General features: G+C 39.1%; 1 protein-coding gene across 1 annotated transcript; it reads right to left on the bottom strand.

Moving 5' to 3' along the window:
• Positions 1–12,483: 12,483 nt before the first annotated feature.
• nr0b1 (nuclear receptor subfamily 0, group B, member 1) lies at positions 12,484–22,664 on the bottom strand. Its single transcript, XM_057852643.1, has 2 exons — positions 21,792–22,664; positions 12,484–14,351 (listed from the first exon to the last, which is right to left on the bottom strand). Exons 1-2 carry the CDS (start codon positions 22,492–22,494, stop codon positions 14,110–14,112), a joined length of 945 nt encoding a protein of 314 aa, XP_057708626.1. The 5' UTR covers positions 22,495–22,664; the 3' UTR covers positions 12,484–14,109.
• Between the last annotated feature and the right edge of the window lie 731 nt (positions 22,665–23,395).

Here is a 23,395-nt window from a genome sequence, read left to right on the forward strand (position 1 = left end):
TAGAACTAATAAATCTATTTTATGAAGAAGAAATTATTTAGTGCCCCTGGTAGCGGAGCGAAACTGAACGAAAAGGTAGGTGACCTGACGGCCTAACCAAATTATTGGCGTGATTGGGTGAGGGGAGGTTCAAATAGATCGGTAAAATAATGCGTGCAGCAGTAATATAGTTTTTAAGCTCTAAAATATGTCTGTCACTCACTTGGGTGGTTGTCTGGAGAGGCCCACAAAAAAAATTCCACTTGCACCCCACACACACAAGGGACGATGGTCTATAGGGGCCTGTGAAAGTGTGGATGGGCCCGCGAGTAATTGTCCACTTGCACCCCCCCTCGTTGGACAGTCCACTTGGAGGGGGTCCCGTTTATGCTCATTGCACCCGGGCCATGTTCACTGTTGTTCCGCCACTGTGTACTGACACACTTACATGCATCCCCTCATCCACACGCGCCGAGTGCATTGTAGCTGGTTGACTGTTGAGAATTAAATGTTTGCAGCCAGCCGGAGGTTTATTGAGAGACAGCAGATTAATATTTTTATTACTCATAGCAATTAACAAGTTAATTAAAGAGAAAATGGGTTGCGCTGGGAAAAAAAAGCAGTCACGTTCTGTCTGTCATGGTGTACATGCGTGAGAGATTACTTCCACTTGCAGTTTAAAATACGACCACCAGAGGGCAAAAGAGATTTGTGTTCTGTGCGCCTGAGTTGTTTTATTTTCTCTGCCATTGATTTCTGTCATAGTTAATATCAACTGCATTGCTTTGTTGCCTGCTTGATTTTTATCTGAAAATTCTGGTTTATTTTGACATTCCAAAAACAAGTATGGTAAGTTCATTAAAGACTTAAAGTTGTTCGTATGTGTGAATGACTGCCTGCGTAAATGGCTGGCAAGCAGTTCAGGGTGTAGCTGGCCTCTTGCACAAAATTAGCTGAAATAAACTCAAGCACACCCACAACATTAGTGAGGAAAGGCAGTAAATATGATTGATGGATGCCGTAATACAATAAATTAACACAAATGCATTTATTAGTTAAATTTTCGGCGACTACTTCCGCCTTCATCAGAGTATCACTGATGTTGGTGTCAGAGGTGTCACATCCCATTAGGCAAACCAGGCAATTGCTTGGGGCAAGGGCGTAGTTTGGTCTCAACTTTGGTAGGGACAAATAAAAAAAATAATTAAATATAACTGAAAACAATATGACAAGAGGTGCTTGGAGTGCTGCAGGGTGTACAAAGTGTACTTCTGGTGCTTTCGGTGTGGGGATCGAAAAAGCTAATAATTAAAAAAACCGAGGCACTCAAGAAGTACAAAAATAAAAAGCCTTTATTCAGTCATGGCTTTGTACAAATTAAAAAATGCCGACATGTTTTGGGCCCAATTGCCTAGGGCCCCAAACCAGCAGGGGGCCCTCAGAGGGCCAACCAATTGAGCACACGCAGCTTTACTGCACTGTCGCAGCGAAAGGTGTAGGGAGTGTTTCAATACCATGGAATCATTTGGCGGTTCTGTAATCAATCCCAATCAGCACTAACCATGTCACGTAGATTATACATGTTTAAGAAAGTCCAATCAGCTATTAAAACTAGTGATGCACGATAATGCATTTTTCAACCGATACCGATAACCGATAATTTCCTCCTCATTCCAACCGATAACCGATAATGTCAAGCCGATAATTCTATTAAAAGATTTATGTAAAATTTTAAAGTATACACAAAAGAAAATATTTCTGTGCAAAAATATAATTTATTGCTCTTTTTTTCAACATAAAGTATGAACAAGTCGTCAATTCAAACATCTAAATAATGACAGATTGTCTGACATTGTGTAATGGTAAACCTTTGGCAACAATTACAGAGTAAATACCTAAGTTACACAAAAATGCGTTTAAAAGTAAGCCATTCCTAACATATATAACATTAATCTGCTGCAAAATACACCTCCTTAAAACTAGTCAGTTTTAAGTGTAAATCTATTGGCAATAAGTGAAATTATCTGCCATCGCTTCAAGTGTATTTCTCTCAGATTTCTTGGAAGAAAAATAGCTAGCTGAAAATAATCTTAACAGCCTTGTTTTAAGCAATACATTATTATACTTAATCCTAACAAAAAAAAAAAACGAAGAAGGAAAGATTTTGAATAATATTTGCGGCTACAGAATATTGATTTAAGAATTTGATTATCTACTGTGACTGTAATTGAGCTGAGAAATAAGTTAAATAATTTGAAAAGTGATTGCTAATGTTATATGCTTTGTTGCACACTGTGAAAATGATTACCTCAAAAGAGCGAGATGTCATGTACCCATTCTGCAGCGCTTTGTTTACATTTGCGGCTTTCACGACATTTGCCTTACAGCAGCTAAACTGCTACACGGCAGTACTATTTGGACGGAGTTGGAGCTCGCATCCGCGTGCGTGTTGTTTTGTGCCTGAGTTTTATTAAGCCGAAAATAAGGGCAGCGTTACAAAGTCATCTGACCGCTCGTCATTTCACATTCTGAATGCATTATTGACTGGCTGACTTCGTTTTCTCCATGTTTAAATGATCTTATAACCACTGTGCCGTCATGATAAGCTTGCTTACCGGACATCACTTTTTCATGAAGAATGGTGGTCGTATAAACTGCATTATTTCTTTTATCCAGGGCTTTGGTTCTCGGGTCATTAAGGTAAAAAAAAAAAAAAACACGTGTCTCGTCTCGGCGGCGGCGGCAGCTACATTCGTACCGGATAATCCGCCCGCCCCGGCCGGTTCGCCGCGGCGTATTCGGGTCCTGGCTCTGCTCGCACGCCGTGGGGGAACGCTCGAGAAACCGGGGTGTTCGCCGGAGGTCCAGAGGCCGGGGAACCGGGCTCGGCCCGCCCCGCCTATGGCGAGGCGGCGGCGGGCTCCGTCGGAAGACGGCTACTTGCCGACTATCTGTCTCCAGTAGTGCCGGTGTTTAGCCTTAGATGCGAATTTACCACCCGCCTTGGGCTGCATTCCCAAACAGCCCGACTCTGTATCGTCACAAGCCCTGTAGTTTAACTTAGTGTTTACAATAGCTTTAGCATTCCTGCTAGCAGCAGCCTCGTATTTGTTCCAAAATTCTTTATGATGCATTTTTAAATGGCTGCTGGGTTAGTGGTTTTGAATGAGGACGCGTTCTTTCTGCCTCGTGGAACTTATACGGTACATGTTTCGCAGATGGCGAGAGCGTCGTTTTTTTAGTAACAGCCGCCATAATATTCAACTACTTCTTGTCTTGTAACTCCGCCTCCTCAACCCCTCCTCCCTCAGGGGCTTCAGAGAGGGGAGGGGTTGAGGAGGCGGTGTGCTGAATTCTTTGGTTGCGCACATTTGGAGGCAAAATCAAGTATATAATTATCGGATTGCATTATCGGTTGAATTTTTTTATTATCTGGATTATCTGTGTGACGTCATAATTGCCATTATCGGCCGATAATTATCGGTGACCGATATTATTGTGTATCTTTAATTAAAACCATAAGTGTGACTCACCAAGTACACTCTGGAAAGTCCTTGCCGAGTTGTTTTACGTTGATTTTCACAGGCCACCTCATTATTCATGTGACTACTTAAAGAAATGGTGATTTTTCCCCAAAAAAGTCTATTAATGGGTCTGTCATATGCCTCGTCGAATACTCAATAAGAAAAATATTACATATATGCATCTAAAATAATCGAGGCGTTATTAGACTTTTATTAAATATGCTATTGCTCCAAGTCCAACTGTCCCCCTTACTTGCACACGCTCGAAGGGCCCTATGTTGCTTGTTGCCTGGGCCCCCCGGGACCCTTGCTACGCCTCTGAACACGTTTTTATCAGTTGATGGATGAAGGAGTGACTCACCTGTATGATTTAACAGGCGAGTCACGCCCTCTGCTGACTAGTCACTCTTCCAGGATGCTGGTCCAAGTGGTAGAGAGAATGTACAGGTAAGCCCCCTCGTCCCTGTTGATTGTCCTCGGGCCCCGCTTGCGGATTTCAATGGCCTACGTGATCCAGCGCTGATGTTTGTTTTCTTTCGTGCAGATGACTCTGGCCTTTTCCCTGTCCATAATGTGGTTTTCCCTTTTGCAGTATTCAGTGATGGCTGACTTGTGGTGTTCCTGTTGTTCTTTTATTGCCCGTTTGTCTTATTGCTGTCTCCTTCTCACACTTCTTCTTGTGTTCTTTTTTTCTTGTAATAAAGCTCCTCCCTGTCTCCCCGATGTGTGATTTATTGCATGATTTGCATGGAATTTCATATATGAAGTTGCACTTTGGCAGAGTGTTGTGTGTGGTTTGACCGGTGTGTTTATGTTGTATTTTTTCATGATTCTTTGGTTACGTTCCAGGGCTCCTCTCACGTACATCAACCTCACAATATCTCTGTATTCTTGTTTTGGTTGTTTTTTCTTCACCCCTGTGTTGTGTTGTTCTTGTTTTTAACTTATCCTGCACCTTTTGCTATTGCCTTTTGCTATAAACAGGGCAGAACTTAGGGGGGAGGTGGAGATGCAGTGGCACCTGGTTCTAGGCCTCTAGGGGGCCCGGTTTGCGGCCGTAACAGGGGCGTGGTTGAGCGTCAAACAGTATAGGGTGTAGATACGCGGAGCTGTAAAAAAGTGTTTTAAGTTTTAAAATATAACCTCGGCGCCCCGGTTTGTGGGCCTGAATAAGGTGTGATCGGGCAAGGGGAGGGTCAAACCGAAAGGTAAGCTGGAATATGTTGTTTTAGTGTTGAAATATCTTAAGATATCCCTACCCCACTTGCTCGACCAGTTGTTGCCTGCAGAAAGTTTTCCATTAGCACCACCCCCACCACACACATCCGACAATTTCTTGAAGAGGCCCACGAAAGTGTGGCGGCGCTCACAAATAATTATCCTCTAGCACCCCAACCCATCAGGCGTTAGCTTGGGCAAGGGCGTAGGTTTGGTCTCAACTTTGGTAGGGACAAATAAAAAATAAATTAATTAAATATAACTGAAAACAACTCTTAGTCTGGAAGTAACAAAAATTTTACAGTATAATAATAGAATCTTCCTTCAGGTAAAACATGACTGCTTTTGTCCACAACCACAGCCAAACTAAAAAAAAAAAAAGAAAGCTCTTTTGGGCTGCTTTAAAACCACACAAATAAAATAAAAATGAAAATTAGGGAGAAAGGTTTAATCCTCGGCTCACTACAATTCTCACAGTTTAATCAACATTAACAGTAGAAAACACATTCAGGGGGGCACTTCTCTCTAAGCAGCTACTCGAGTTTTGCAGGTTAGCAAGTTCACACAGTTTAATGTTAGGCTAACTCTGATGCAGGGCAGGTCGGACTTCACTAGCAAAATTAGTGGTGTTTCCAACCTCCACAACATTGGTATCTTTTTACATTACTTACAGTGGCTGCTGCTGCTGCTGCTGGGCAAAAAAAAAAAAAAAAACTTGTAAAATCCCTCCTCTTTGAAGGGGGCGGAGGAGGCAGCATGTTGTCGACATGTTGTCTGTGCAGGCGGCTGTGTGCGCAAATAACTACACATTCTGGCTCTACGTCATTCTAGGGTGGTCATATTTTGATTTCCAAAACGCGGGCACAGAAAATAATCCCCATTTAGTCTGATATTCAAAGCCAATCAAACGTGCATTGGGGGGGGGTTCTGCGATGATATATAGTTTAATGACCACATAAACATAACAGCGACCTTAAATTATATTTAATCTGTAATTTAACTTGATAAAATGTATTAAAATCATTTCGCAAACTTGCCTGGTACACCAGACTCACCGCTGTTCCAGCTATTGAGTCTGGCCACCATTCAGCGGATACAATTTCCAGGGCGGAGCAGGGAACAGCAAACAGACAGCGGAGTGGACCAATCAGCGACGGGCAGACGTGACGCTCGTAAAATGACGAGGGCAGGACGAGGGACTTGCGCGCGGAAGTAAACATACGAGGAGAGCGGAGTTTATTCAACATGGCTAGCGCGAGACAGACTGTTGTCAACGACTCGTGTCGATGTGTTTTTGGTAATTTAAAACTGATTTTACCGTGGATTGGAACATATTCTCGGCTCTCCTGTTCACCATCTGTGTTGTTGTGGAGACGACTTTCGACGCGCAAGAGTGACGTTGCTCGTTAAGAACACGTCACGCAAATAAACGAATCTGATTTGTCGATTGATTTTGTAACTGCTCGAGAGGCCGTTAATGGGCTGGTTCCCAGACTTCTCTCAGTGTTTGAAAAACACAGGGAGAACAGTCTGGCCGTGCCAGGCAAATAGCAAACATCTCACAAATTTACCATCATGGATCTACAAAAAACAATATTCTCATTTCCTTCCATCTTAGATCATCAAGAATTTCATGAACATGGATGAATGAATGATTGAACGAATGAATGACGAGTTGTTTATTCGTTGTTGAAGTTGAAGTTATTTGAAAATAGAACATCTGTTTCATTGTGCAAAACACATATTCCTTACCACTCCGGGACATTTGAAAAGACCATAGCAAAAACATCAATCTTACTTTTATACAAACAAACAGACAGTGGGAACTTCCATGTGTTCAGAAGTGGCAAAATTCCCAGTGTGACGTTACTGCCAGGAGGTCATTCCCTGACCTTCCACTCCACGAGTTGACTGCAGTTGAGATAAAAGCCAGTTGTTGTTGGTCTTTTATCAAAAATAAAAGGTAGCATTGATTACGCTGGATGCGTTAAGGTCCAACACCTAATAGAAACTATAACAACGGTGAAATGGTCCTTGTTTGAAATTTGTCGTCACTACATTCATGTACATTTACAACTTATGCTTTATCACTTTGTATCTGCTACTTATTTGACCTCCATATGCATAAACTAACTAATTTGTCATTATGCTCACTCGCATTTGGCAGCCCTTTTAATTTTCGTTTTAGTCTTAGTCTTACGATAATACTTATTAGTAAGGGTGTAACGGTACATGTAATTGTGTTGAACCGTGTCGGTACGTGGTGCTCGGTTCGGAACGGAGGCGTACCGAATGAGTTTCTGACGTAATGTAACCCTTACTTTTCGAGGCTGTGAGTCGATCGGGTTACAGTTTCTTTGTGTAGATTATATTTACTCCGTCTTCTCTACTATAATGAGGACCAACACAGTATAACCCAGAAACGTCAACGGCACGACAACGTGGCTGCCGCGAGAACGCAGTGAAAATCGGGCGTTGAAGTCAATCAGCCATTGCACACCAGTCGCATTGCGGCCGCGTGTTAGACGCGTCCCAGAAGCGGCTCAACGCACGAGAAAAGAACAGCAGTTTATTATTTGACGCGAGACGCGGCCCTCCAGCATACTGCTAGCTAGGCTCGGGCCGACCGGAAGTCACTCGTGTAAAAATACGGTGGATCCGGTCGATTTTCAAACTAATATGCAATCGTAACCCACTTTCTGAGTCCATCAGATGTCTTGAGTGTTAGATTGGGGCACGGTTGACTTGTCTTTGTTGATTTACTGCTGTCTTCTCTGCTATAATAATAACCAACACGGCCACGTGTTCAATACAAAACCCTCCTACCACAACAAAACAAGTAGGAACTAATATTCACATAGGAACTAAAGTTATACAAAATAAAATATACAATCTAAATGAATACTACATCACATTTGTAAAATATAAACACATAATAACATAAATAATAGCCCATTTAAATAAAATGAATTGAAATGAGCTAAAACACCTGTAATTAAAAAATAAGAATAATACACAGATCCTGCTTACACAATTAAATTTATTAATTTCTGTGTGGCACTTTAACTTGAGAAAATCCACAAATAAAGCTTTTGAAAACCGTTCATAAGAAAAAAAAAAATCATTGAGGCATTTCATTTGTAAAATACATGTTAAAATCTTTGTCATTGGGATTGCTTTTCTCTTTAGCACAAGACTTCTTTTTTCTTCTTTCAGAAAGAAAGCTGACCAAAGGCAAATTGTTGTTGGATTATCTTTAAATACGCGCTACTTTTTGAGCAGAATTCTAGCTTTGTATAGGCTAATGTTCCTATTGTTGAAAGCACAAAGGTGTATAATAAACAGCTAGCTCATTTATATTTTGCATTTTGTTTTCTTACTGTACCGAAAATGAACCGAACCATGACCTCAAAACCGAGGTACCTACCGAACCGAGATTTTTGTGTACCGTTACACCCCTACTTACTAGTCGAAGCCATATTTTAGTCATCCCAAAATGTGTTTGTCGTCGTCTAGTTTTTGTTGACGAAAACTCAAGACTCATTCGTAGACTCCAGTTGACAAGACAACTCCCACAGAGATTGCGCCACGCCATCCCATAGGCAGAAGTTGAGTTGGCTTTCACTTTGATAAACTCAAACACACGCTGCGTTCTAACGCCGGATTTGAGTGTGATTTTGAGAGTTTTCAACTTAAAAAGCTCTTTGTTTCGTGACGGCCGCCATGTTGGATTACACAATGCCGTAACTTCTGATTGAAATATTGTCGTAAAATGAACGATAACTGCCTGTTTTTTTGCTTTTAACTAAGAATCTAGACTGTTTTACGTTCATATACGTAGAAACTCTGTGATTTAAAAATTTATTTACAAGAATTTTTAACTTAAAAAGCTCTTTGTTTCACGACGGCTCCCAAGTTGGGTTACACAATACCGTAAATTTCATGCTCTGACCTCTCGAAAGAGTTTCGCTGTTTAAGAAAAAAACTGCAAAACCCTATCTGGAGGCAAGAGCACGCAAGAGCAGAATGACATACTTTAACAAGATATTATTACGTACTTACCTTGTTTCGATCCATAAACTCCATGTTGCATGTATCACCGAGTGTCAAGGCACAGCTGTGAATGGCCACAGTTGAATTTGTTTGGGATTTTATGGGTGAAACATGGTCATATAACAAGGGTCTCGATGGAGAAATCGCAGACATCAAGGAATGGTCGAGATTTTCTTTTTCATATATTTACCCTTTTAAATGTTATTTTTCCTTTTTTTTTTTTTTTTTATTGTTTGGATCGATTATTTATCATCTAACATATCGGGGAAAATACGTCAGTAACAAAAAAATACAATTAAGCGATAGTCATGAGGTAGGTATCTGTGACTTCTTTACAGACGCCCAATTTTTCCTTGTGAAGTAATTCGTTTAGAAGTTTAAAATATGCGAGTGAATATTTTTTTTAAGTCGTTTGTTTTTTTCAAACTAAATATTAGACATCTATTATTGATTCTAAGCTAAAAATGACAGACATTTTGAATAAGAAATATATTTAATTACCTTCATTTTATGGCTGGGTTGAAACAAAAACGGTTGCGTGCCATCTGTAAATAGGGGTTTTCAGGGTAAAACGGACAAATTAAAAATAGTTCGGGGGCTTAATGCGCCATGAATCTGCTATGGCAGCATATAGACATATTGTTCTATCAAATACAACAGTTCTTTTGGCTTACAGCAGTTTTTTTAAAGAAGGGTGCAAGAGCAGAAACTGCTTTTTCAGTCTTGTCTGTGTTGTCCGCCCATATTCCCACTTGCAAGCCATGTAGAGGTCTGTAATTTGTATCATAAGTGCTCTTCAACTGTGAGGGACGGAATCTCATACAAAAATCCAGAAAATCACATTGTATAATTTTCAAATAATAAATTTGTATTTAACTGCATGAAATAAGTATTTGATACATTACCAACTAGTAAATATTTCGGCTCTTAGTTCTTTTTTAAGAACACCTCCTGTTCTCCACTCATTACCGGAAGTAACTGCACCTGTTTGAACTTGTTACCTGTATAAAAGACACCTGTTCACATGCTCAAACAAACAAACTCCAAACTCTCCACAATGGCCAAGACCAAAGAGCTGTGTAAGGACATCAGAGATAAAATAATAGACCTGCACAAGGCTGGGATGGGCTACAGGAAAATAAGCAAGCAGCTTGGTGAGAAGGTAACAACTGTTGGAGCGATTAATAGAAAATGGAAGAAGTTCAAGTTGACGGTCAATCTGCCTCGTTCTGGGGCTCCATGCAAGATCTCACCTCGTGGGGCACACTGATCATGAGGAAGGTGAGGGATCAGCCCAGAACTACACGGCAGGACCCGGTCAATGACCTGAAGAGAGCTGGAACCACAGTTTCGGAGAAAACCATCGGAAACACATTACGCCATCATGGATTAAAATCCTACAGCACACGTAAGGTCCCGCTGCTGAAGCCAGTGCATGTCCAGACACGTCTGAAGTTTGCCACTGACCATCTGGATGATCCAGAGGAGCAATGGGAGAAGGTCATGTGGTCGGATGAGACCAAAATTGAACTTTTTGGTCTAAACTCTGCTCGTCGTGTTTGGAGGAAAAAGAATGATGAGTACAACCCCAAGAACACCATCCCAACCGTGAAACGTGGAGGAGGAAACCTCATTTTTTTGAGGCTGCTTCTCTGCCAAGGGTACAGGACGACTGCACCGTATTGAAGGGAGGATGGATGGGTCTATGTATCGCCAGATCTTGGCTGACAACCTCCTTCCTTCAGTGAGAGCCCTGAAGATGGGTCGTGGCTGGGTCTTCCAGCATGACAACGACCCAAAGCACACAGCCAAGGCAACTAAAGAGTGGCTCCGTAAGAAGCATCTTAAGGTCCTGGAGTGGCCTAGCCAGTTACCAGATCTGAACCCGACAGAAAATGTAAGGAGGGAGCTGAAAGTCCGTGTTGCCCGGCAGCAGCCCCGAAACCTGAAGGCTCTGGAGAAGATCTGCATGGAGGAGTGGGCCAAAATCCCTGCTGCTGTGTGTGCAAACCTTGTCAAGGACTACAGGAAACGTTTGGTATCTGTAAAAGCAAACAAAGGTTTCTGTACCAAATATTAAGTTCGATTTTTGGGATGTATCAAATACTTATTTCATGCAATTAAATGCAAATTTATTATTTGAAAATAATAGAACGTGATTTGCTGTTTTTTTTGTATTAGATTCCGTCCCTCACAGTTGAAGAGAATTTATGATACAAATTACAGACCTCTACATGCTTTGCAAGTGGGAAAACCAGCAAAATCGGCAGTGTATCAAATACTTGTTCGCCCCACTGTATATATATATATATATATATATATATATATATATATATATATATTAGGGCTGTCAAAATTATTGCGTTAACGCTCGGTAAATAATTTTTTAAATAAATCACGTTAAAATATTTGACGCAATTAACGCACATGTCCCGCTCAGACAGTATTCTGCCTTTTGGTACATTTTACAGCAAGGTTTTTTGTGCTGTCTAACAGCAAACTCTTGTGGTCGCTTTGCGACATGGTTTATTGCTTTCTTGCCAGTTCAATATGGCTGCACGACGTCTCGGGCTGACGCCTACGTTGTAATGTTGTGCTTATATGATCCTTGGACAAGATTTGTCCGTAAGTATGGTTGTTGTAAAGAATGTACATATTATGTTAGTAAGCGAAATGTTATATTTTTTGTATGAGACGCTTTTTGTTTATGTTTAGTGAACCTGTATAGCGTGCTAAGCTAACGTTGTTGCTAATGCAATGCTTGTGTACTTTTTTTTGTAGTTTCACTACGGTCTAAAGAGGACAGTGGTTTGAGGCCATTTTATTAATAAATCAGGTGAAACAGGAAGAAGTCTGAATATTAAGGCATCGTTTACTAGCTGTCTAGCTTTGGAAAAAGTAGACGCTTCGGAGTGAGGACAGCATAGACAGATTTAAATGACAGTAGAGTGAAATGCCCACTACAGTCCTTATGTACCGTATGTTGAATGTATATATCCATCTTGTGTCCTATCTTTCCATTCCAACAAATTATTTTACGGAATATATATATAATTTACAGAAAAATATGGCATATTTTATAGATGGTTTGAATTGCGATTAATTGCGATTAATTACGATTAATTAATTTTTAAGCTGTAATTAACTCGATTAAAAATTTTAATCGTTTGACAGCCCTAGTTTTAATATAAAATTACTATAACTTGTAACTATAACATTCATCCTTTATGAACTACAAGTCTTACTATCCGTGGATCACTTAAACAGAAAGAATGTTAATAATGCCATTTGTGGATTTATTGTTATAATAAACAAATACAGCACTTATGTACAGTATGTTGTATGTACAGGTATATATCCGTCTTGTGTCTTGTCTTTCCATTCCAACAATAATTTACAGAAAAATATGGCATATTTTAGAGATGGTTTGAATTGCGATTAATTGCGATTAATTATGATTAATACATTTTCTAGCTGTAATTAACTCGATTAAAAAAATTTAATCGTTTGACAGCCCTAGTATATATATACTAGGGCTGTCAAACGATTAAAATTTATATATATATATATATATATATATATATATATATATATATATATATATATATATATATATATATATACTAGGGCTGTCAAACGATTAAAATTTTTTACAGCTAGAAAATTAATTAATCGTAATTAATCGCAATTAATCGCAATTCAAACCATCTATAAAATATGCCATATTTTTCTGTAAATTATATATATATTCTGTAAAATAAATTGTTGGAATGGAAAGATAAGACACAAGATGGATATATACATTCAACATACGATACATAAGGACTGTAGTGGGCATTTCACTCTACTGTCATTTAAATCTGTCTATGCTGTCCTCACTCCGAAGCGTCTACTTTTTCCAAAGCTAGACAGCTAGTGAACGACGCCTTAATAATCAGACTTCTTCCTTTTTCATCTGATTTATTAATAAAATGGCCTCAAACCATTGTTCTCTTTAGACCGTCGTAAAACTACAAAAAAAAGTACACAAGCATTGCATTAGCAACAACGTTAGCTTAGCACGCTATACAGGTTCACTAAACATACAAAAAGCGTCTCATACAAAAAATATAACATTTCGCTTACTAACATAATATGTACATTATTTACAACAACCATACTTACGGACAAATCTTGTCCAAGGATCATATAAGCACATTACAACGTAGGCGTCAGCCCGAGGCGTCGTGCAGCCATATTGAACTGGCAAGACAACAATAAACCATGTCGCAAAGCGACCACAAGAGTTCGCTGTTAGACAGCACAAAAAGCCTTGCTGTAAAGCTTACCAAAAGGCAGAATACTGTCTGAGCGGGACATGTGCGTTAATTGCGTCAAATATTTTAACGTGATTAATTAAAAGAATTAATTACCGCGCGTTAACGCGATAATTTTGACAGCCCTAATATATATAGATATATAGATATAGATATATATGTTTTTGGGGTTTTTTTCGGTGGTGGGGCGCTACTTCGTGGTTTTTCACTTATCGCGGCGGGTTCTGGTCCCCACTAACCGCGAAAAACGAGGGATCACTGTCTATGTATATACTTTATGCATGTGTGGAATAATAAAATTGCATACTTTTAGAGGGGAAAAAAACAATTTTCGGATCTGATGTCCATAGAAATATGAAATTCATGAACATTTAAAAAGTTTTAAATACTCTAGTCTACTGAGAGGCAAATGTTACTAATACGATATGTGCTGAATTGTCGCTCTGGTGTTCTTTTGTTAAGAGTTCATATACAAGACACTTCATTTAGTACACATAATAAAAGTATTAAATGAAAAAGTTGCATCCAAACCCCTGCCTTTAAAAAGGTCGTGACTTGTGAAGGCGTGGCTAATTTTACGGCTCAGCCTGTATTTTTTCCAGTTAAATCATGTCTCCAGTAGCCTCATATTTTCCCCAACAAAGCTGTATCAATGCCAAAACAAGCTGCTCGCCAGATCAGTCTGACCCAAATTGGCTGAAGGTAACCGTGTGAGTTTTATCAGCAGTTTATCTGCATGTATCGTGTAGCCCCGAGGTCAGCTGACCCTGTGAAAAGTGTGTCAGTTAACAGCGCTGAAGAACAACACTGGAGGGATTTTATTTTAGAAAAATAGTTTATAAAACAAATAAGTTAAGCTATGAATCACAGCGGCTGCTTTATACATCACGTCCATGGTAAACACAAAGCATTCACACAAAACGGATTCCTTTTTTTCTAAGCACTTTTCACTTGTCCAATAGTTGACTTGCAGTCCATCAGGAAACTGGAAGTTCACCTACAATGCTGTGTGGTAGGGCTTACTTCCCGTAGAACATCTCCATGAGTACTTCCTCGATGTTCACGCTTCCAATGATTGGCTTAAAGAAGAGCTGGGCCACCACCGACGGGCTGATGGACCGAAGCATGGACAGGGCGATGAGCAGCTTGGCGAAGCGCGTGCCGTCCTCGCGGTGGATCAGCCGGACGTGCTCGTTGAGGGCTTGGTGGGCCTCACGGCGCAGCGACTGGATGTATGGCAAGCAGCGAAGACCCTCCAGATCTGAAAAGAAATGGAGGACAAAGCAGAAGCAAGGCAATGTTAAGGGATTGGAAGAGCTTCCTGCATGATGGAAAAACAATCTAATGGCATCCAATACAAGACCTCCATCCAGATTAGTGCCGCAACGATTAATCGATTAACTCGAGTAATTTCGATTTGAAAAAAGATTCGATTGGCCCGAATATAAGACGGCCCCCTCTTTTTCAAGACTCAAGTTTGAAAAAAAACTTTTTGAACAACAAATTAATTTTTATACAGAAAACAATTACAGAACATCTGAAACAAATGATTATAACAATATATTTGAGAGAAAAAAAAGCATGTTATTTTGCCTCATTCAAATCTTAATATCTGAACATTTAAATATGTAAACTAAAGTGCAATCTGGGGCTGCAGCTATCGATTATTTTAGTAGTCGATTAATCAATGAACTATTTAGTTGAATAATCGAGTAATCCGATAAGAAACATAAAAAATTAAAATACCTCAGCGGAGCCTCAAACGATATTTGAAAAAAAAAAAAAAAAGCTGAGGATCTATGTACAACAAAAGAACAGTTGGCTAACGATATAGCAAAAGTCAGCTAGCTTAAATGCAATAAAATGCTAAAGTTTTTTTTGTTACAACGCTCTTAAAAAAATGGTTTGGACTCATATTCCACAAAAATGGCTAAATATACCTATAAACTAAATTACAAATGCATTAAACAGGGTCTTAACAGGGATCAGATGGAGTCAGCCATGTGAAATGATGTAGACTAGAGGGCCGTGTATCCACTCAAATCAATAAAACTAAATGCAAACACTTTCAGAACAAACCATTACAACGCCAATTTTATTAAACAAATACTCGAAGCAGCAAAATTTAATTTGAATCTTTTTTTCTAATCGAATACTCAAGTTAATCGATTAGTCGTTGCAGCACTAGTGCAATCACATTTGTAAATAATTGGCTTCTGGTTTTTGAAATGTAAATAAATCTATTGTTATAAAACAACAAAATTGCAATAACTGCATTAACCATCAAAGTGAACTCTAACTGTAGTTTTGAAACAAATCTGAATAAGGAAAAACATTGCAATAAAATAATGCAAACTGGTTAAACTTGAGTAGTTGAGATCTGTCATGACAGAACATCGCTTCAATGATATCTGGCGCCATCTAGCGTCGTGAATGGGTATAACATCTAGATCGCGAATATAGGACAACCCCCACTTTTTCAGTCTTATTTCAATGCAAAAAACACCGTCTTATATTCGGGCCAATACAGTAAATGTTTCTGCTTCGTGGCATTGTAATGGTTTGTTTTAAAAGTGTTTGCATTTAGTTTTATTGGTTTGGGTGGATACACTGCCCTCTAGTGACAGCAGTGAATATGACAACTCATTTCACATGGCTGAATCCACCTGCTCCCTGTTAAGACCGACATAAGCTAAGTTTTTGTTTGAGCTAATATTATTGTTTATGCATTCGTAATTTGGTTTAGAGGTACATTTAGCTGTTTTTTTTTTGGTGGGAATATGTGTTTGAAATATTTGTTAAGGGCATTTTATAGCATTTAAGCTAGCAGACTTTTGCTATGCAAGTTAGCCACTTTTTCTTTTGTCGTACTTAGATCCTCATTTATTTATTATTTTTTTATACCGTTTGAGGCTCAGCTGAACTAAATCCTTAAAAAATATTGCTGGTATTATTACAAATGGCAATTACACATAGCAATACAAATAGATTATAAATAAAAATCGATTAGAAAAAAGCTTTGAATCAAATTTAGCTGCTTTGAGTATTCGCTTTATAAGAAGTGGCATTGTAATGGTTTGTTTTGAAAGTGTTTGAATGTTGTTTTGTTGATGTGGGTGGATACACTGCCCTCTTGTGGACACAGTGAATATGACTTTTTTTTTTCACTCCTGGTACTCCATAAATTATCCGCATCATTTCCTGTTGAATTTCGCTCACTTCCTATTAATTTGGGGACATTACTGAGTCACATGGCTGAATGCTCCCTGTTAAGACCAACATAACTTAAGTTTTTGTTTAGGCTATTATGTTTTTCTTTAAGGCATTCATAATTTAGCTAATATGATTGTTTATGAATTCGTAATTTAGTTTAGACCTACATTTAGCTGTTTCTTGTGGGAATATGTGTTTGAAACTTTTGTTAAGAGCATTTTATACCATTTAAGATAGCGGACTTTTGCTATGCAAGTTAACCAATTGTTCTTTTGTTGTACTTAGATCCTCATTTATTTATTTTTTATAGCGTTTGAGGCTCAGCTGAACTAAATCCTTAAAAAATACTGCTGGTATTATTACAAATGGCAATTACACAATGCAAAACAAATAGATTATAAATAAAAAATTTTATGTTCCTTATCTGTTCTCTCGATTATTCGAACTAACAATTAGCAGCCCTAATCCAGATGAATGTCTTTATTGCTCGTCTGCAGTTTTGGAAGGTTTGACAGTATGTCTGCATCGTACTAAGAACTGTTTCTATTATTGTGATGCTTAGTTTCCAAAAATTATAAAAGCGCTCCTATTATATCTAGTGAAGTACCGCCTACAACAACAGCAAATTGATCTGGATATACAGAGGTACCTCGACATATGGTCGCTTCTACACACGATATTTTCGACGTAAAAATTTGACTCGCCATTTGTTTCTACATCCGACGACATGCTCGAAATACGATGATTTATGACAGCGCCGCAGTTTCTTTGTTTTCTTGTGAGAGAAATCAACACGGGTTCCGAGAAGGTTAGTGCAGGTGGTGAGGAAAGGAAAAACGTGACGCTTACCACTGAAATGAAGATGGAAATGATAGAAAAATATAAGCGTGGCGTGCGCGTCCGTAAACTGGCTGGACATTACGGCCGTAAAATGTCTACGATCTTGACGGTCCTCCTCTGACAATTGTTATTGTGGTAACATCGCCAAAGAAATCGCCAGCTTAGTATTCAATCGTTTATTTAAAAACTTTTTTTATGCTAACGTTTTTTTTTTTTTTTTTTTTTTTTTGCAATGCTCTTAACAAATCGTTTTTAAATGTTAAACATCCACAAAAAACGGCTAAATATGCCGATAAACTAAATTACGAATGCAAAAAAAAAAAAAAACATAATAGCCTAAACAAAAACTTATGTTATGTTGGTCTTAACAGGGAGCAGCTGGATTCAGCCATGTGACTCAATAATGTCCCCAAGGTAATAGGAAGTGACCAAAAATCAACAGGAAATGATGCGGATAATTTATGGAGTACCATGAGTGCAAAAAAAAAAAAAGATGTCATATTCACTGTTGCCACTAGAGGGCAGTGTATCCACCCACATCAACAAAACTAGATTCAAACACTTTCAAAACAAACCATTACAATGCCACTTCTTATTAAGCGAAAACTCAAAGCAGCTAAATTTGATTCAAAGCTTTTTTCTAATCGATTTTTGTTTATAATCTATTTGTTTTGCTTTGTGTAATTGCCATTTGTAATAATACCAGCAGTATTTTTTTTAAGGATTTAGTTCAGCTGACCCTCAAACGGTATAAAAAAATAAATAAATGAGGATCTAAGTACGACAAAAGAAAAAGTGGCTAACTTGCATAGCAAAAGTCTGCTAGCTTAAATGCTATAAAATGCTCTTAACAAATGTTTCAAACACATAATTCCACAAAAAAACAGCTAAATGTACCTCCAAACTAAATTACGAATGCATGAGCAATAATATGAGGCTCAAACAAAAACTTAGCTTATGTCGGTCTTAACAGGGAGCAGGTGGATTCAGCCATGTGAAATGAGTTGACATATTCACTGTTGCCACTAGAGGGCAGTGTATCCACCCACATCAACAAAACTAGATTCAAACACTTTCAAAACAAACCATTACAATGCCACTTCTTATTAAGCGAATACTCAAAGCAGCTAAATTTGATTCAAAGCTTTTTTCAAATCGATTTTTGTTTATAATCTATTTGTTTTGCTTTGTGTAATTGTCATTTGTAACAATACCAGCAGTATTTTTTTAAGGATTTAGTGTAGGTTTTCAGGCTGTGGGGAACTAATTAATGGAATTATCATGTATTCTTATGGGAAAATCCTGCTCGACATACAGTCATGTGAAAAAATGAGGACACTAAACAGTTCTTTACTAAGAAATGTCTACATATCAATGTCTGATCTTGTTTTTCTTTATCTCTGGAAAAGAAAGTGATTTAATTGCAAGTAAAGAACAAAAATTAACATTGTTTTACTCAATAAACAAAATATATCAATAAAAATGCATATTCTAACTGAGGAAAAAGTAAGGACACCCAACCACCTAATGGCTAGTGTTACCCCTTTGGCTGCAATAACTTCAGTGAAACACTTTTTGTAGCCATCTACCAGTCTTTGACATCGGTCTGAACAAAGAAAGAAAAAAAAAGATCAGACATTGATATGTGAACATTTCTTAGCAAAGAAATAAATATTTAATGGGGTGTCAAAGTTTTTTCACATGACTGTACGACCATTTTGACTTCAAACTAGGCCCTGGAAGGAATTAACTTGGTATGTAGACGTACCGCTGTACTACATTAATATCGTGATTTTTTTGCTTGCATTGTTTAAAAATCCTCTCAGGTTAAACCAAACTCCTATTTCAGTATCAAGTTAACAGTTCAAAAGTAAACATTAAAAAAAATCCTCGAGTCCCCATTCTGTATCAGCAGCTTTAAACTACATTCAGTTAATTAAAAAACATTTAAATAAATTTGTGAATCAACCTTTAAAGTTGTTAAATTGCTCCCGGTATTCCATAAAAAAAAAAAAAAAAAAAAAAAAAGTTTCAAAATGCATCTAGTCCTACAATTTTTGACCAAATCAGCTTATTTGGACATTAAAAATTCCGGGACGTTGAGGGGCATAAACATTGTCTACAGAATTTGGAAAAAAATTACGGTTCCCCGGAAATTTTCCAAAAACTTTCCCATTCATATCTAATGGGAAAATGTCCCATTCACTTCCAATGGGATTTCTGATGGAATTCACATTGCATTGATGCCATTGACGTCCATGCATGTCGAATCTATTGATGCTAATTTACTTGGATTCCATTGACGCCTATGTAACTCGATGCCATTGACGGCCATGGACGTCCCAAAATTTTCCTATTCATTTTCAAATGGAAAAAAAAAATCCCCAAATCAACAGGAAATGACCAGATATCAATAGGATGTGTCCCCCAAACTTCCCCAATTCCATTGACGCTTATAAAGGGTGCCGCCATTGACGGCCATACTTCGTTTAATTCCATTTACGGGCATTTTTGTCCATTCTATTGATGCTGATGTACTTGGATTCCATTGATGCCTATATAAGTTGATGTCATTGACGGCCATAGACATCCAAATTTTTTCCCTTTCATTTTTAATGGGAAAAAAAACAATGTCCCCAAATCAACAGGAAATTACCAGATATCAATAGGACGTGTCCCCCTAACTTCCCCTATACCATTAATGCTTATAAAGGGTGCTGCCATTGACGGCCATGGACGTCCAAATTTCCCATTCATTTCTAATGGCATTTAATTTGTTTAATGCTATTGACATGCATGTTTGTCAATTCTATTGATAGCCCTGGGTAGGGCTAAGATCTGTATAGCCACACAGGAAAGACCCAGAGTAATTTCTCCAGAAATTGCAGTTTCTAGTTATATTATATTTTTGATAATATTTCCAGAATTCCACATGTGAAAGTTTTAACACTGTTTCATCATTTAAAGGTAGATTCAAATCAAGATTTTGCCGATTTAGGAGTATTTTAGATAAAAAGTTAATTAGGTTCGCTACAAAGAGAAGTCTACTGCTTTAAGATGGCGGCTGTTTACTAACGCCGGTAAGTCTTTCATTTCACATCTAGTTCTCTATACATGTTGTAACGCTGCCGTCATCTGTCATTTCGCATCTACTTCCATATATATGTGATATCTACTGTAGCAGTATGTGGAGGTATGTTTGTACCAACTAGCAAACGGGAGCTGTTTGTAGCAGCTGTCGGCCGCAGTCAAGTATTATTGTTTTTTTATCTAGGGGAATGAGTTGAACATGATATTTACTCTCTGTCCGTTCCTCATTGCATCCCAAAGACCACGCTGACTGTGTTTTAGGTCAGCTTTACCTGTTATAAATAAATAATTCGATGTTTGTGAATCGTTCTCGAATCTTCCACGGCCGAATCGCGAATCTAAGAATCGGAAAATTTGCCCTCCTCTGGTTCTCAGTATGATACATGCATCTACAAACAGTTCTATGACAAATGATAACGATGATTACATTTTTCTAGAATACATGTGCCATTTTACTTCAAAAGTCAAATTGATGGAAGAAATATGCAATGTGTTTTAAAATCAATGTACCAAAATCAGCACTCAGTATTTCAAACACGAAAACCAATAGAACACTCCATCTTGAGACATGTGTTGTACATAATTTCAAGTTTTTATTTTATGTTTTACAAGTACTCAATGAAGCCACAACCAGTACCACGGACAACATCAATCCCATATAAGAACTCTTTTCAAACATGCCTCAGTTTGTTGCATTCCACCTGTTATTCGATTTCCTGTAATTTTCATATCAAAGTATGAAAGTATGAACAACACGTTTCAAGATGGAGTGTTCTATTGATTTTCATGTTTGAAATATTGAGTGCTGATTTTGGCATTTTTTAAACACCCTGTATAATGATAATACATTCTTAGATGGGAAAAAAATGTATTGATAGGCTGGATTTTTTTTGTTCTATTACTGGTTTTGCTGAGACAGAAACCAGCATGTGCTGGATTTATCAGCAGGGAGAACATCTATAGCCGTCAGTCTCAGCCAATGAGTCATATATTTTAGAACACAATAATGCTATTTAAATTAAATGGTACGTGGTAAATGGACAGTACTTATATAGCGCATTTATCTACATGGTTACCATGCCCAAAGCGCTTTACATTAGCACACATTTACCCTTTCACGCACAGATTCACACAGCAAAGGTGCGATAGGGGCAAATTAAGGTTCAGTGCCTTGCCCAAGGGCACTTCGACCATGGGCAGTCATAGCCGGGAATCGAACCGCTTACCCTTAGGTTCCAGGACAACTCCAGCTACATGATATCATGATTGTTTAGCCAAGAAAATGCACAATAAATAATAAAATGTTTCAGAATGTTGATCAATATTGTACAAACGATGCATATTAATGTATGTATTTTTTTTAAAATAGTTATTTTATATTGAAGCGTTTTGTATTTATTAAAATTATAAAAGTAACTTGTAAGCTTGCGCACCTAATATTTTTGACTAATTGCATTCTAAAATAAGTTTCTTTGACAATTGTAACTACAGTAGGCTATATTGTAACACTAAATATTTTGTAACCTGTGGTTGTTTTTTTTGGTCAATCTGGACGTACCCGGGTTGAAGAGCACTGCTCCCTTTAGGTATGCGTACTCCTTGGTGCTGATGTCCACACTCCAGCACTTCTTCAAGAAGCCTTTAATAGCTTCGATGTCGGCCAAGGCCACGCCGGCTCCTCCGCCATGACTCGGACTGAGCACCGCTGCCGCCGCCGCCGCCGCCGCTGCCTCGCTCTGGCTCTGGGGCGACCCGGTGAGGATCCGCTGCAGCATGCTCGGCTCCACCGTCTCCGTGGTCTCAAAGTCCACGCGGTCTTGCGCCAATCCGAGCACCAAGAGGGGCGCCCAGCCGCTCCGGATCAGGACCACCTGCTCGTCCTCGGGCAGCTCCCTGAAGCACGGCACATTCTTGACGAAACGTAGCGTCTTGACGAGGATGGCGGATGCGGCTTTGCACGTCACCTGAGGGGAGCGCAGGACCCCGCGGCGCCGCGTCGCCCCGCAGGAACACGCCGCCTGCAGCGACTGTTGCCGCGGCTCCTGATGTCGCCACGCCGGCCCGGAGGCTACGGTGGAGGAAGTGGAGCTGCTTCTGTGGCTGTAGAGTAAGTTATGGAGCGTTTCGTTTTGTTGTTGCTCTGCTCTGTCACTCTTAAGAATGTTGTAAAGGATGCTAGTGCCGCCGCCACTGCTGCCGCTGTTGTTGGTATTGCGGAGGCTGGCTCCCCGACAGCGGCAGCCCTCCAGCGTCGTGGCCATGACCGCTGGCCGGAGAGCGTTGCGCGTCTCTTGGCGGAGGTCAGCGTGGAGGAGGCGCTCTTTTGTTTGGAACTCCAGATAGCCTCCGAGCGAAGGGCGACGCGCTGTTTGACGGGGAGCTCCCGTGTGAGCCTGCACTTTTTTTCTCTCCAAACTCACACCCGATGCTCTTTCCGCCTCCCACAAGCTCTTTGGCACCACCCCCGTTCTCTCTCGCTCGAGTAGGCAAAAGTGCACACACCCTGTCGGCCTGTTTAGTGAGTTGGGGGCCCAAGCAAAACGGGACCAAACACATGGGCAAAGGCTTTAAAGCAACACTAAGTAACTTTTATAAAACATTTTCAGAACATTTGTGATGATATGTCGAGTGACAACTAGTTGAGTGACACCTCTTTCATATCTTGAGGGGGTTTGTATCACTTTCACTGGCACTAATTAACTTCGAGGAGTGTGCCAGGAACCCAGCCATACAAAAAAAAAAAAAAAAACTACAAATGTGCTGACTGCTTTACAGCATGTCCCTTTCCCCATTCATTATAATATAATATAAGATAATACAATAATAATATTAATTAGAGTGTACAACATTATAGGGTAGCCGATGATAGCGGCCGATAAAAGCATTTTACAATCATAATATCAGATAATATCGACATCGGTTTTTCATTATAGGTTTCGAGTCAATATGCATATGGCAGTGCCTTATTGGCACTTAGCTTGGGTGATGGATGGATGGATGGATGGATGGATGGATGGATGGATGGATTTAAAGTGTGCCTCCTCTGTCTGGATAGAAAAATTCTGTTTTATTTGGATTTTTTTTTTTTTTTAAACAAAGGCCTATTGCCATATAGTATTATGTTCTATATGGAAATGCTTAGATATAAGAAAAAAAAAACGA

Source organism: Corythoichthys intestinalis, chromosome 12, assembly GCF_030265065.1.
Source record: "Corythoichthys intestinalis isolate RoL2023-P3 chromosome 12, ASM3026506v1, whole genome shotgun sequence".
NCBI lineage: Eukaryota > Metazoa > Chordata > Actinopteri > Syngnathiformes > Syngnathidae > Corythoichthys > Corythoichthys intestinalis.

Coding starts and splice junctions, on each gene's coding strand:
- nr0b1 (XM_057852643.1), bottom strand. CDS start 22,494: ATGGCCACGACGCTGGAGGGCTGCCGCTGTCGGGGAGCCAGCCTCCGC. Junction 14,352..21,791: donor AGCAGTGCTCTTCAACCCGG/GTACGTCCAGAT, acceptor ATTTCTTTTCAG/ATCTGGAGGGTCTTCGCTGC.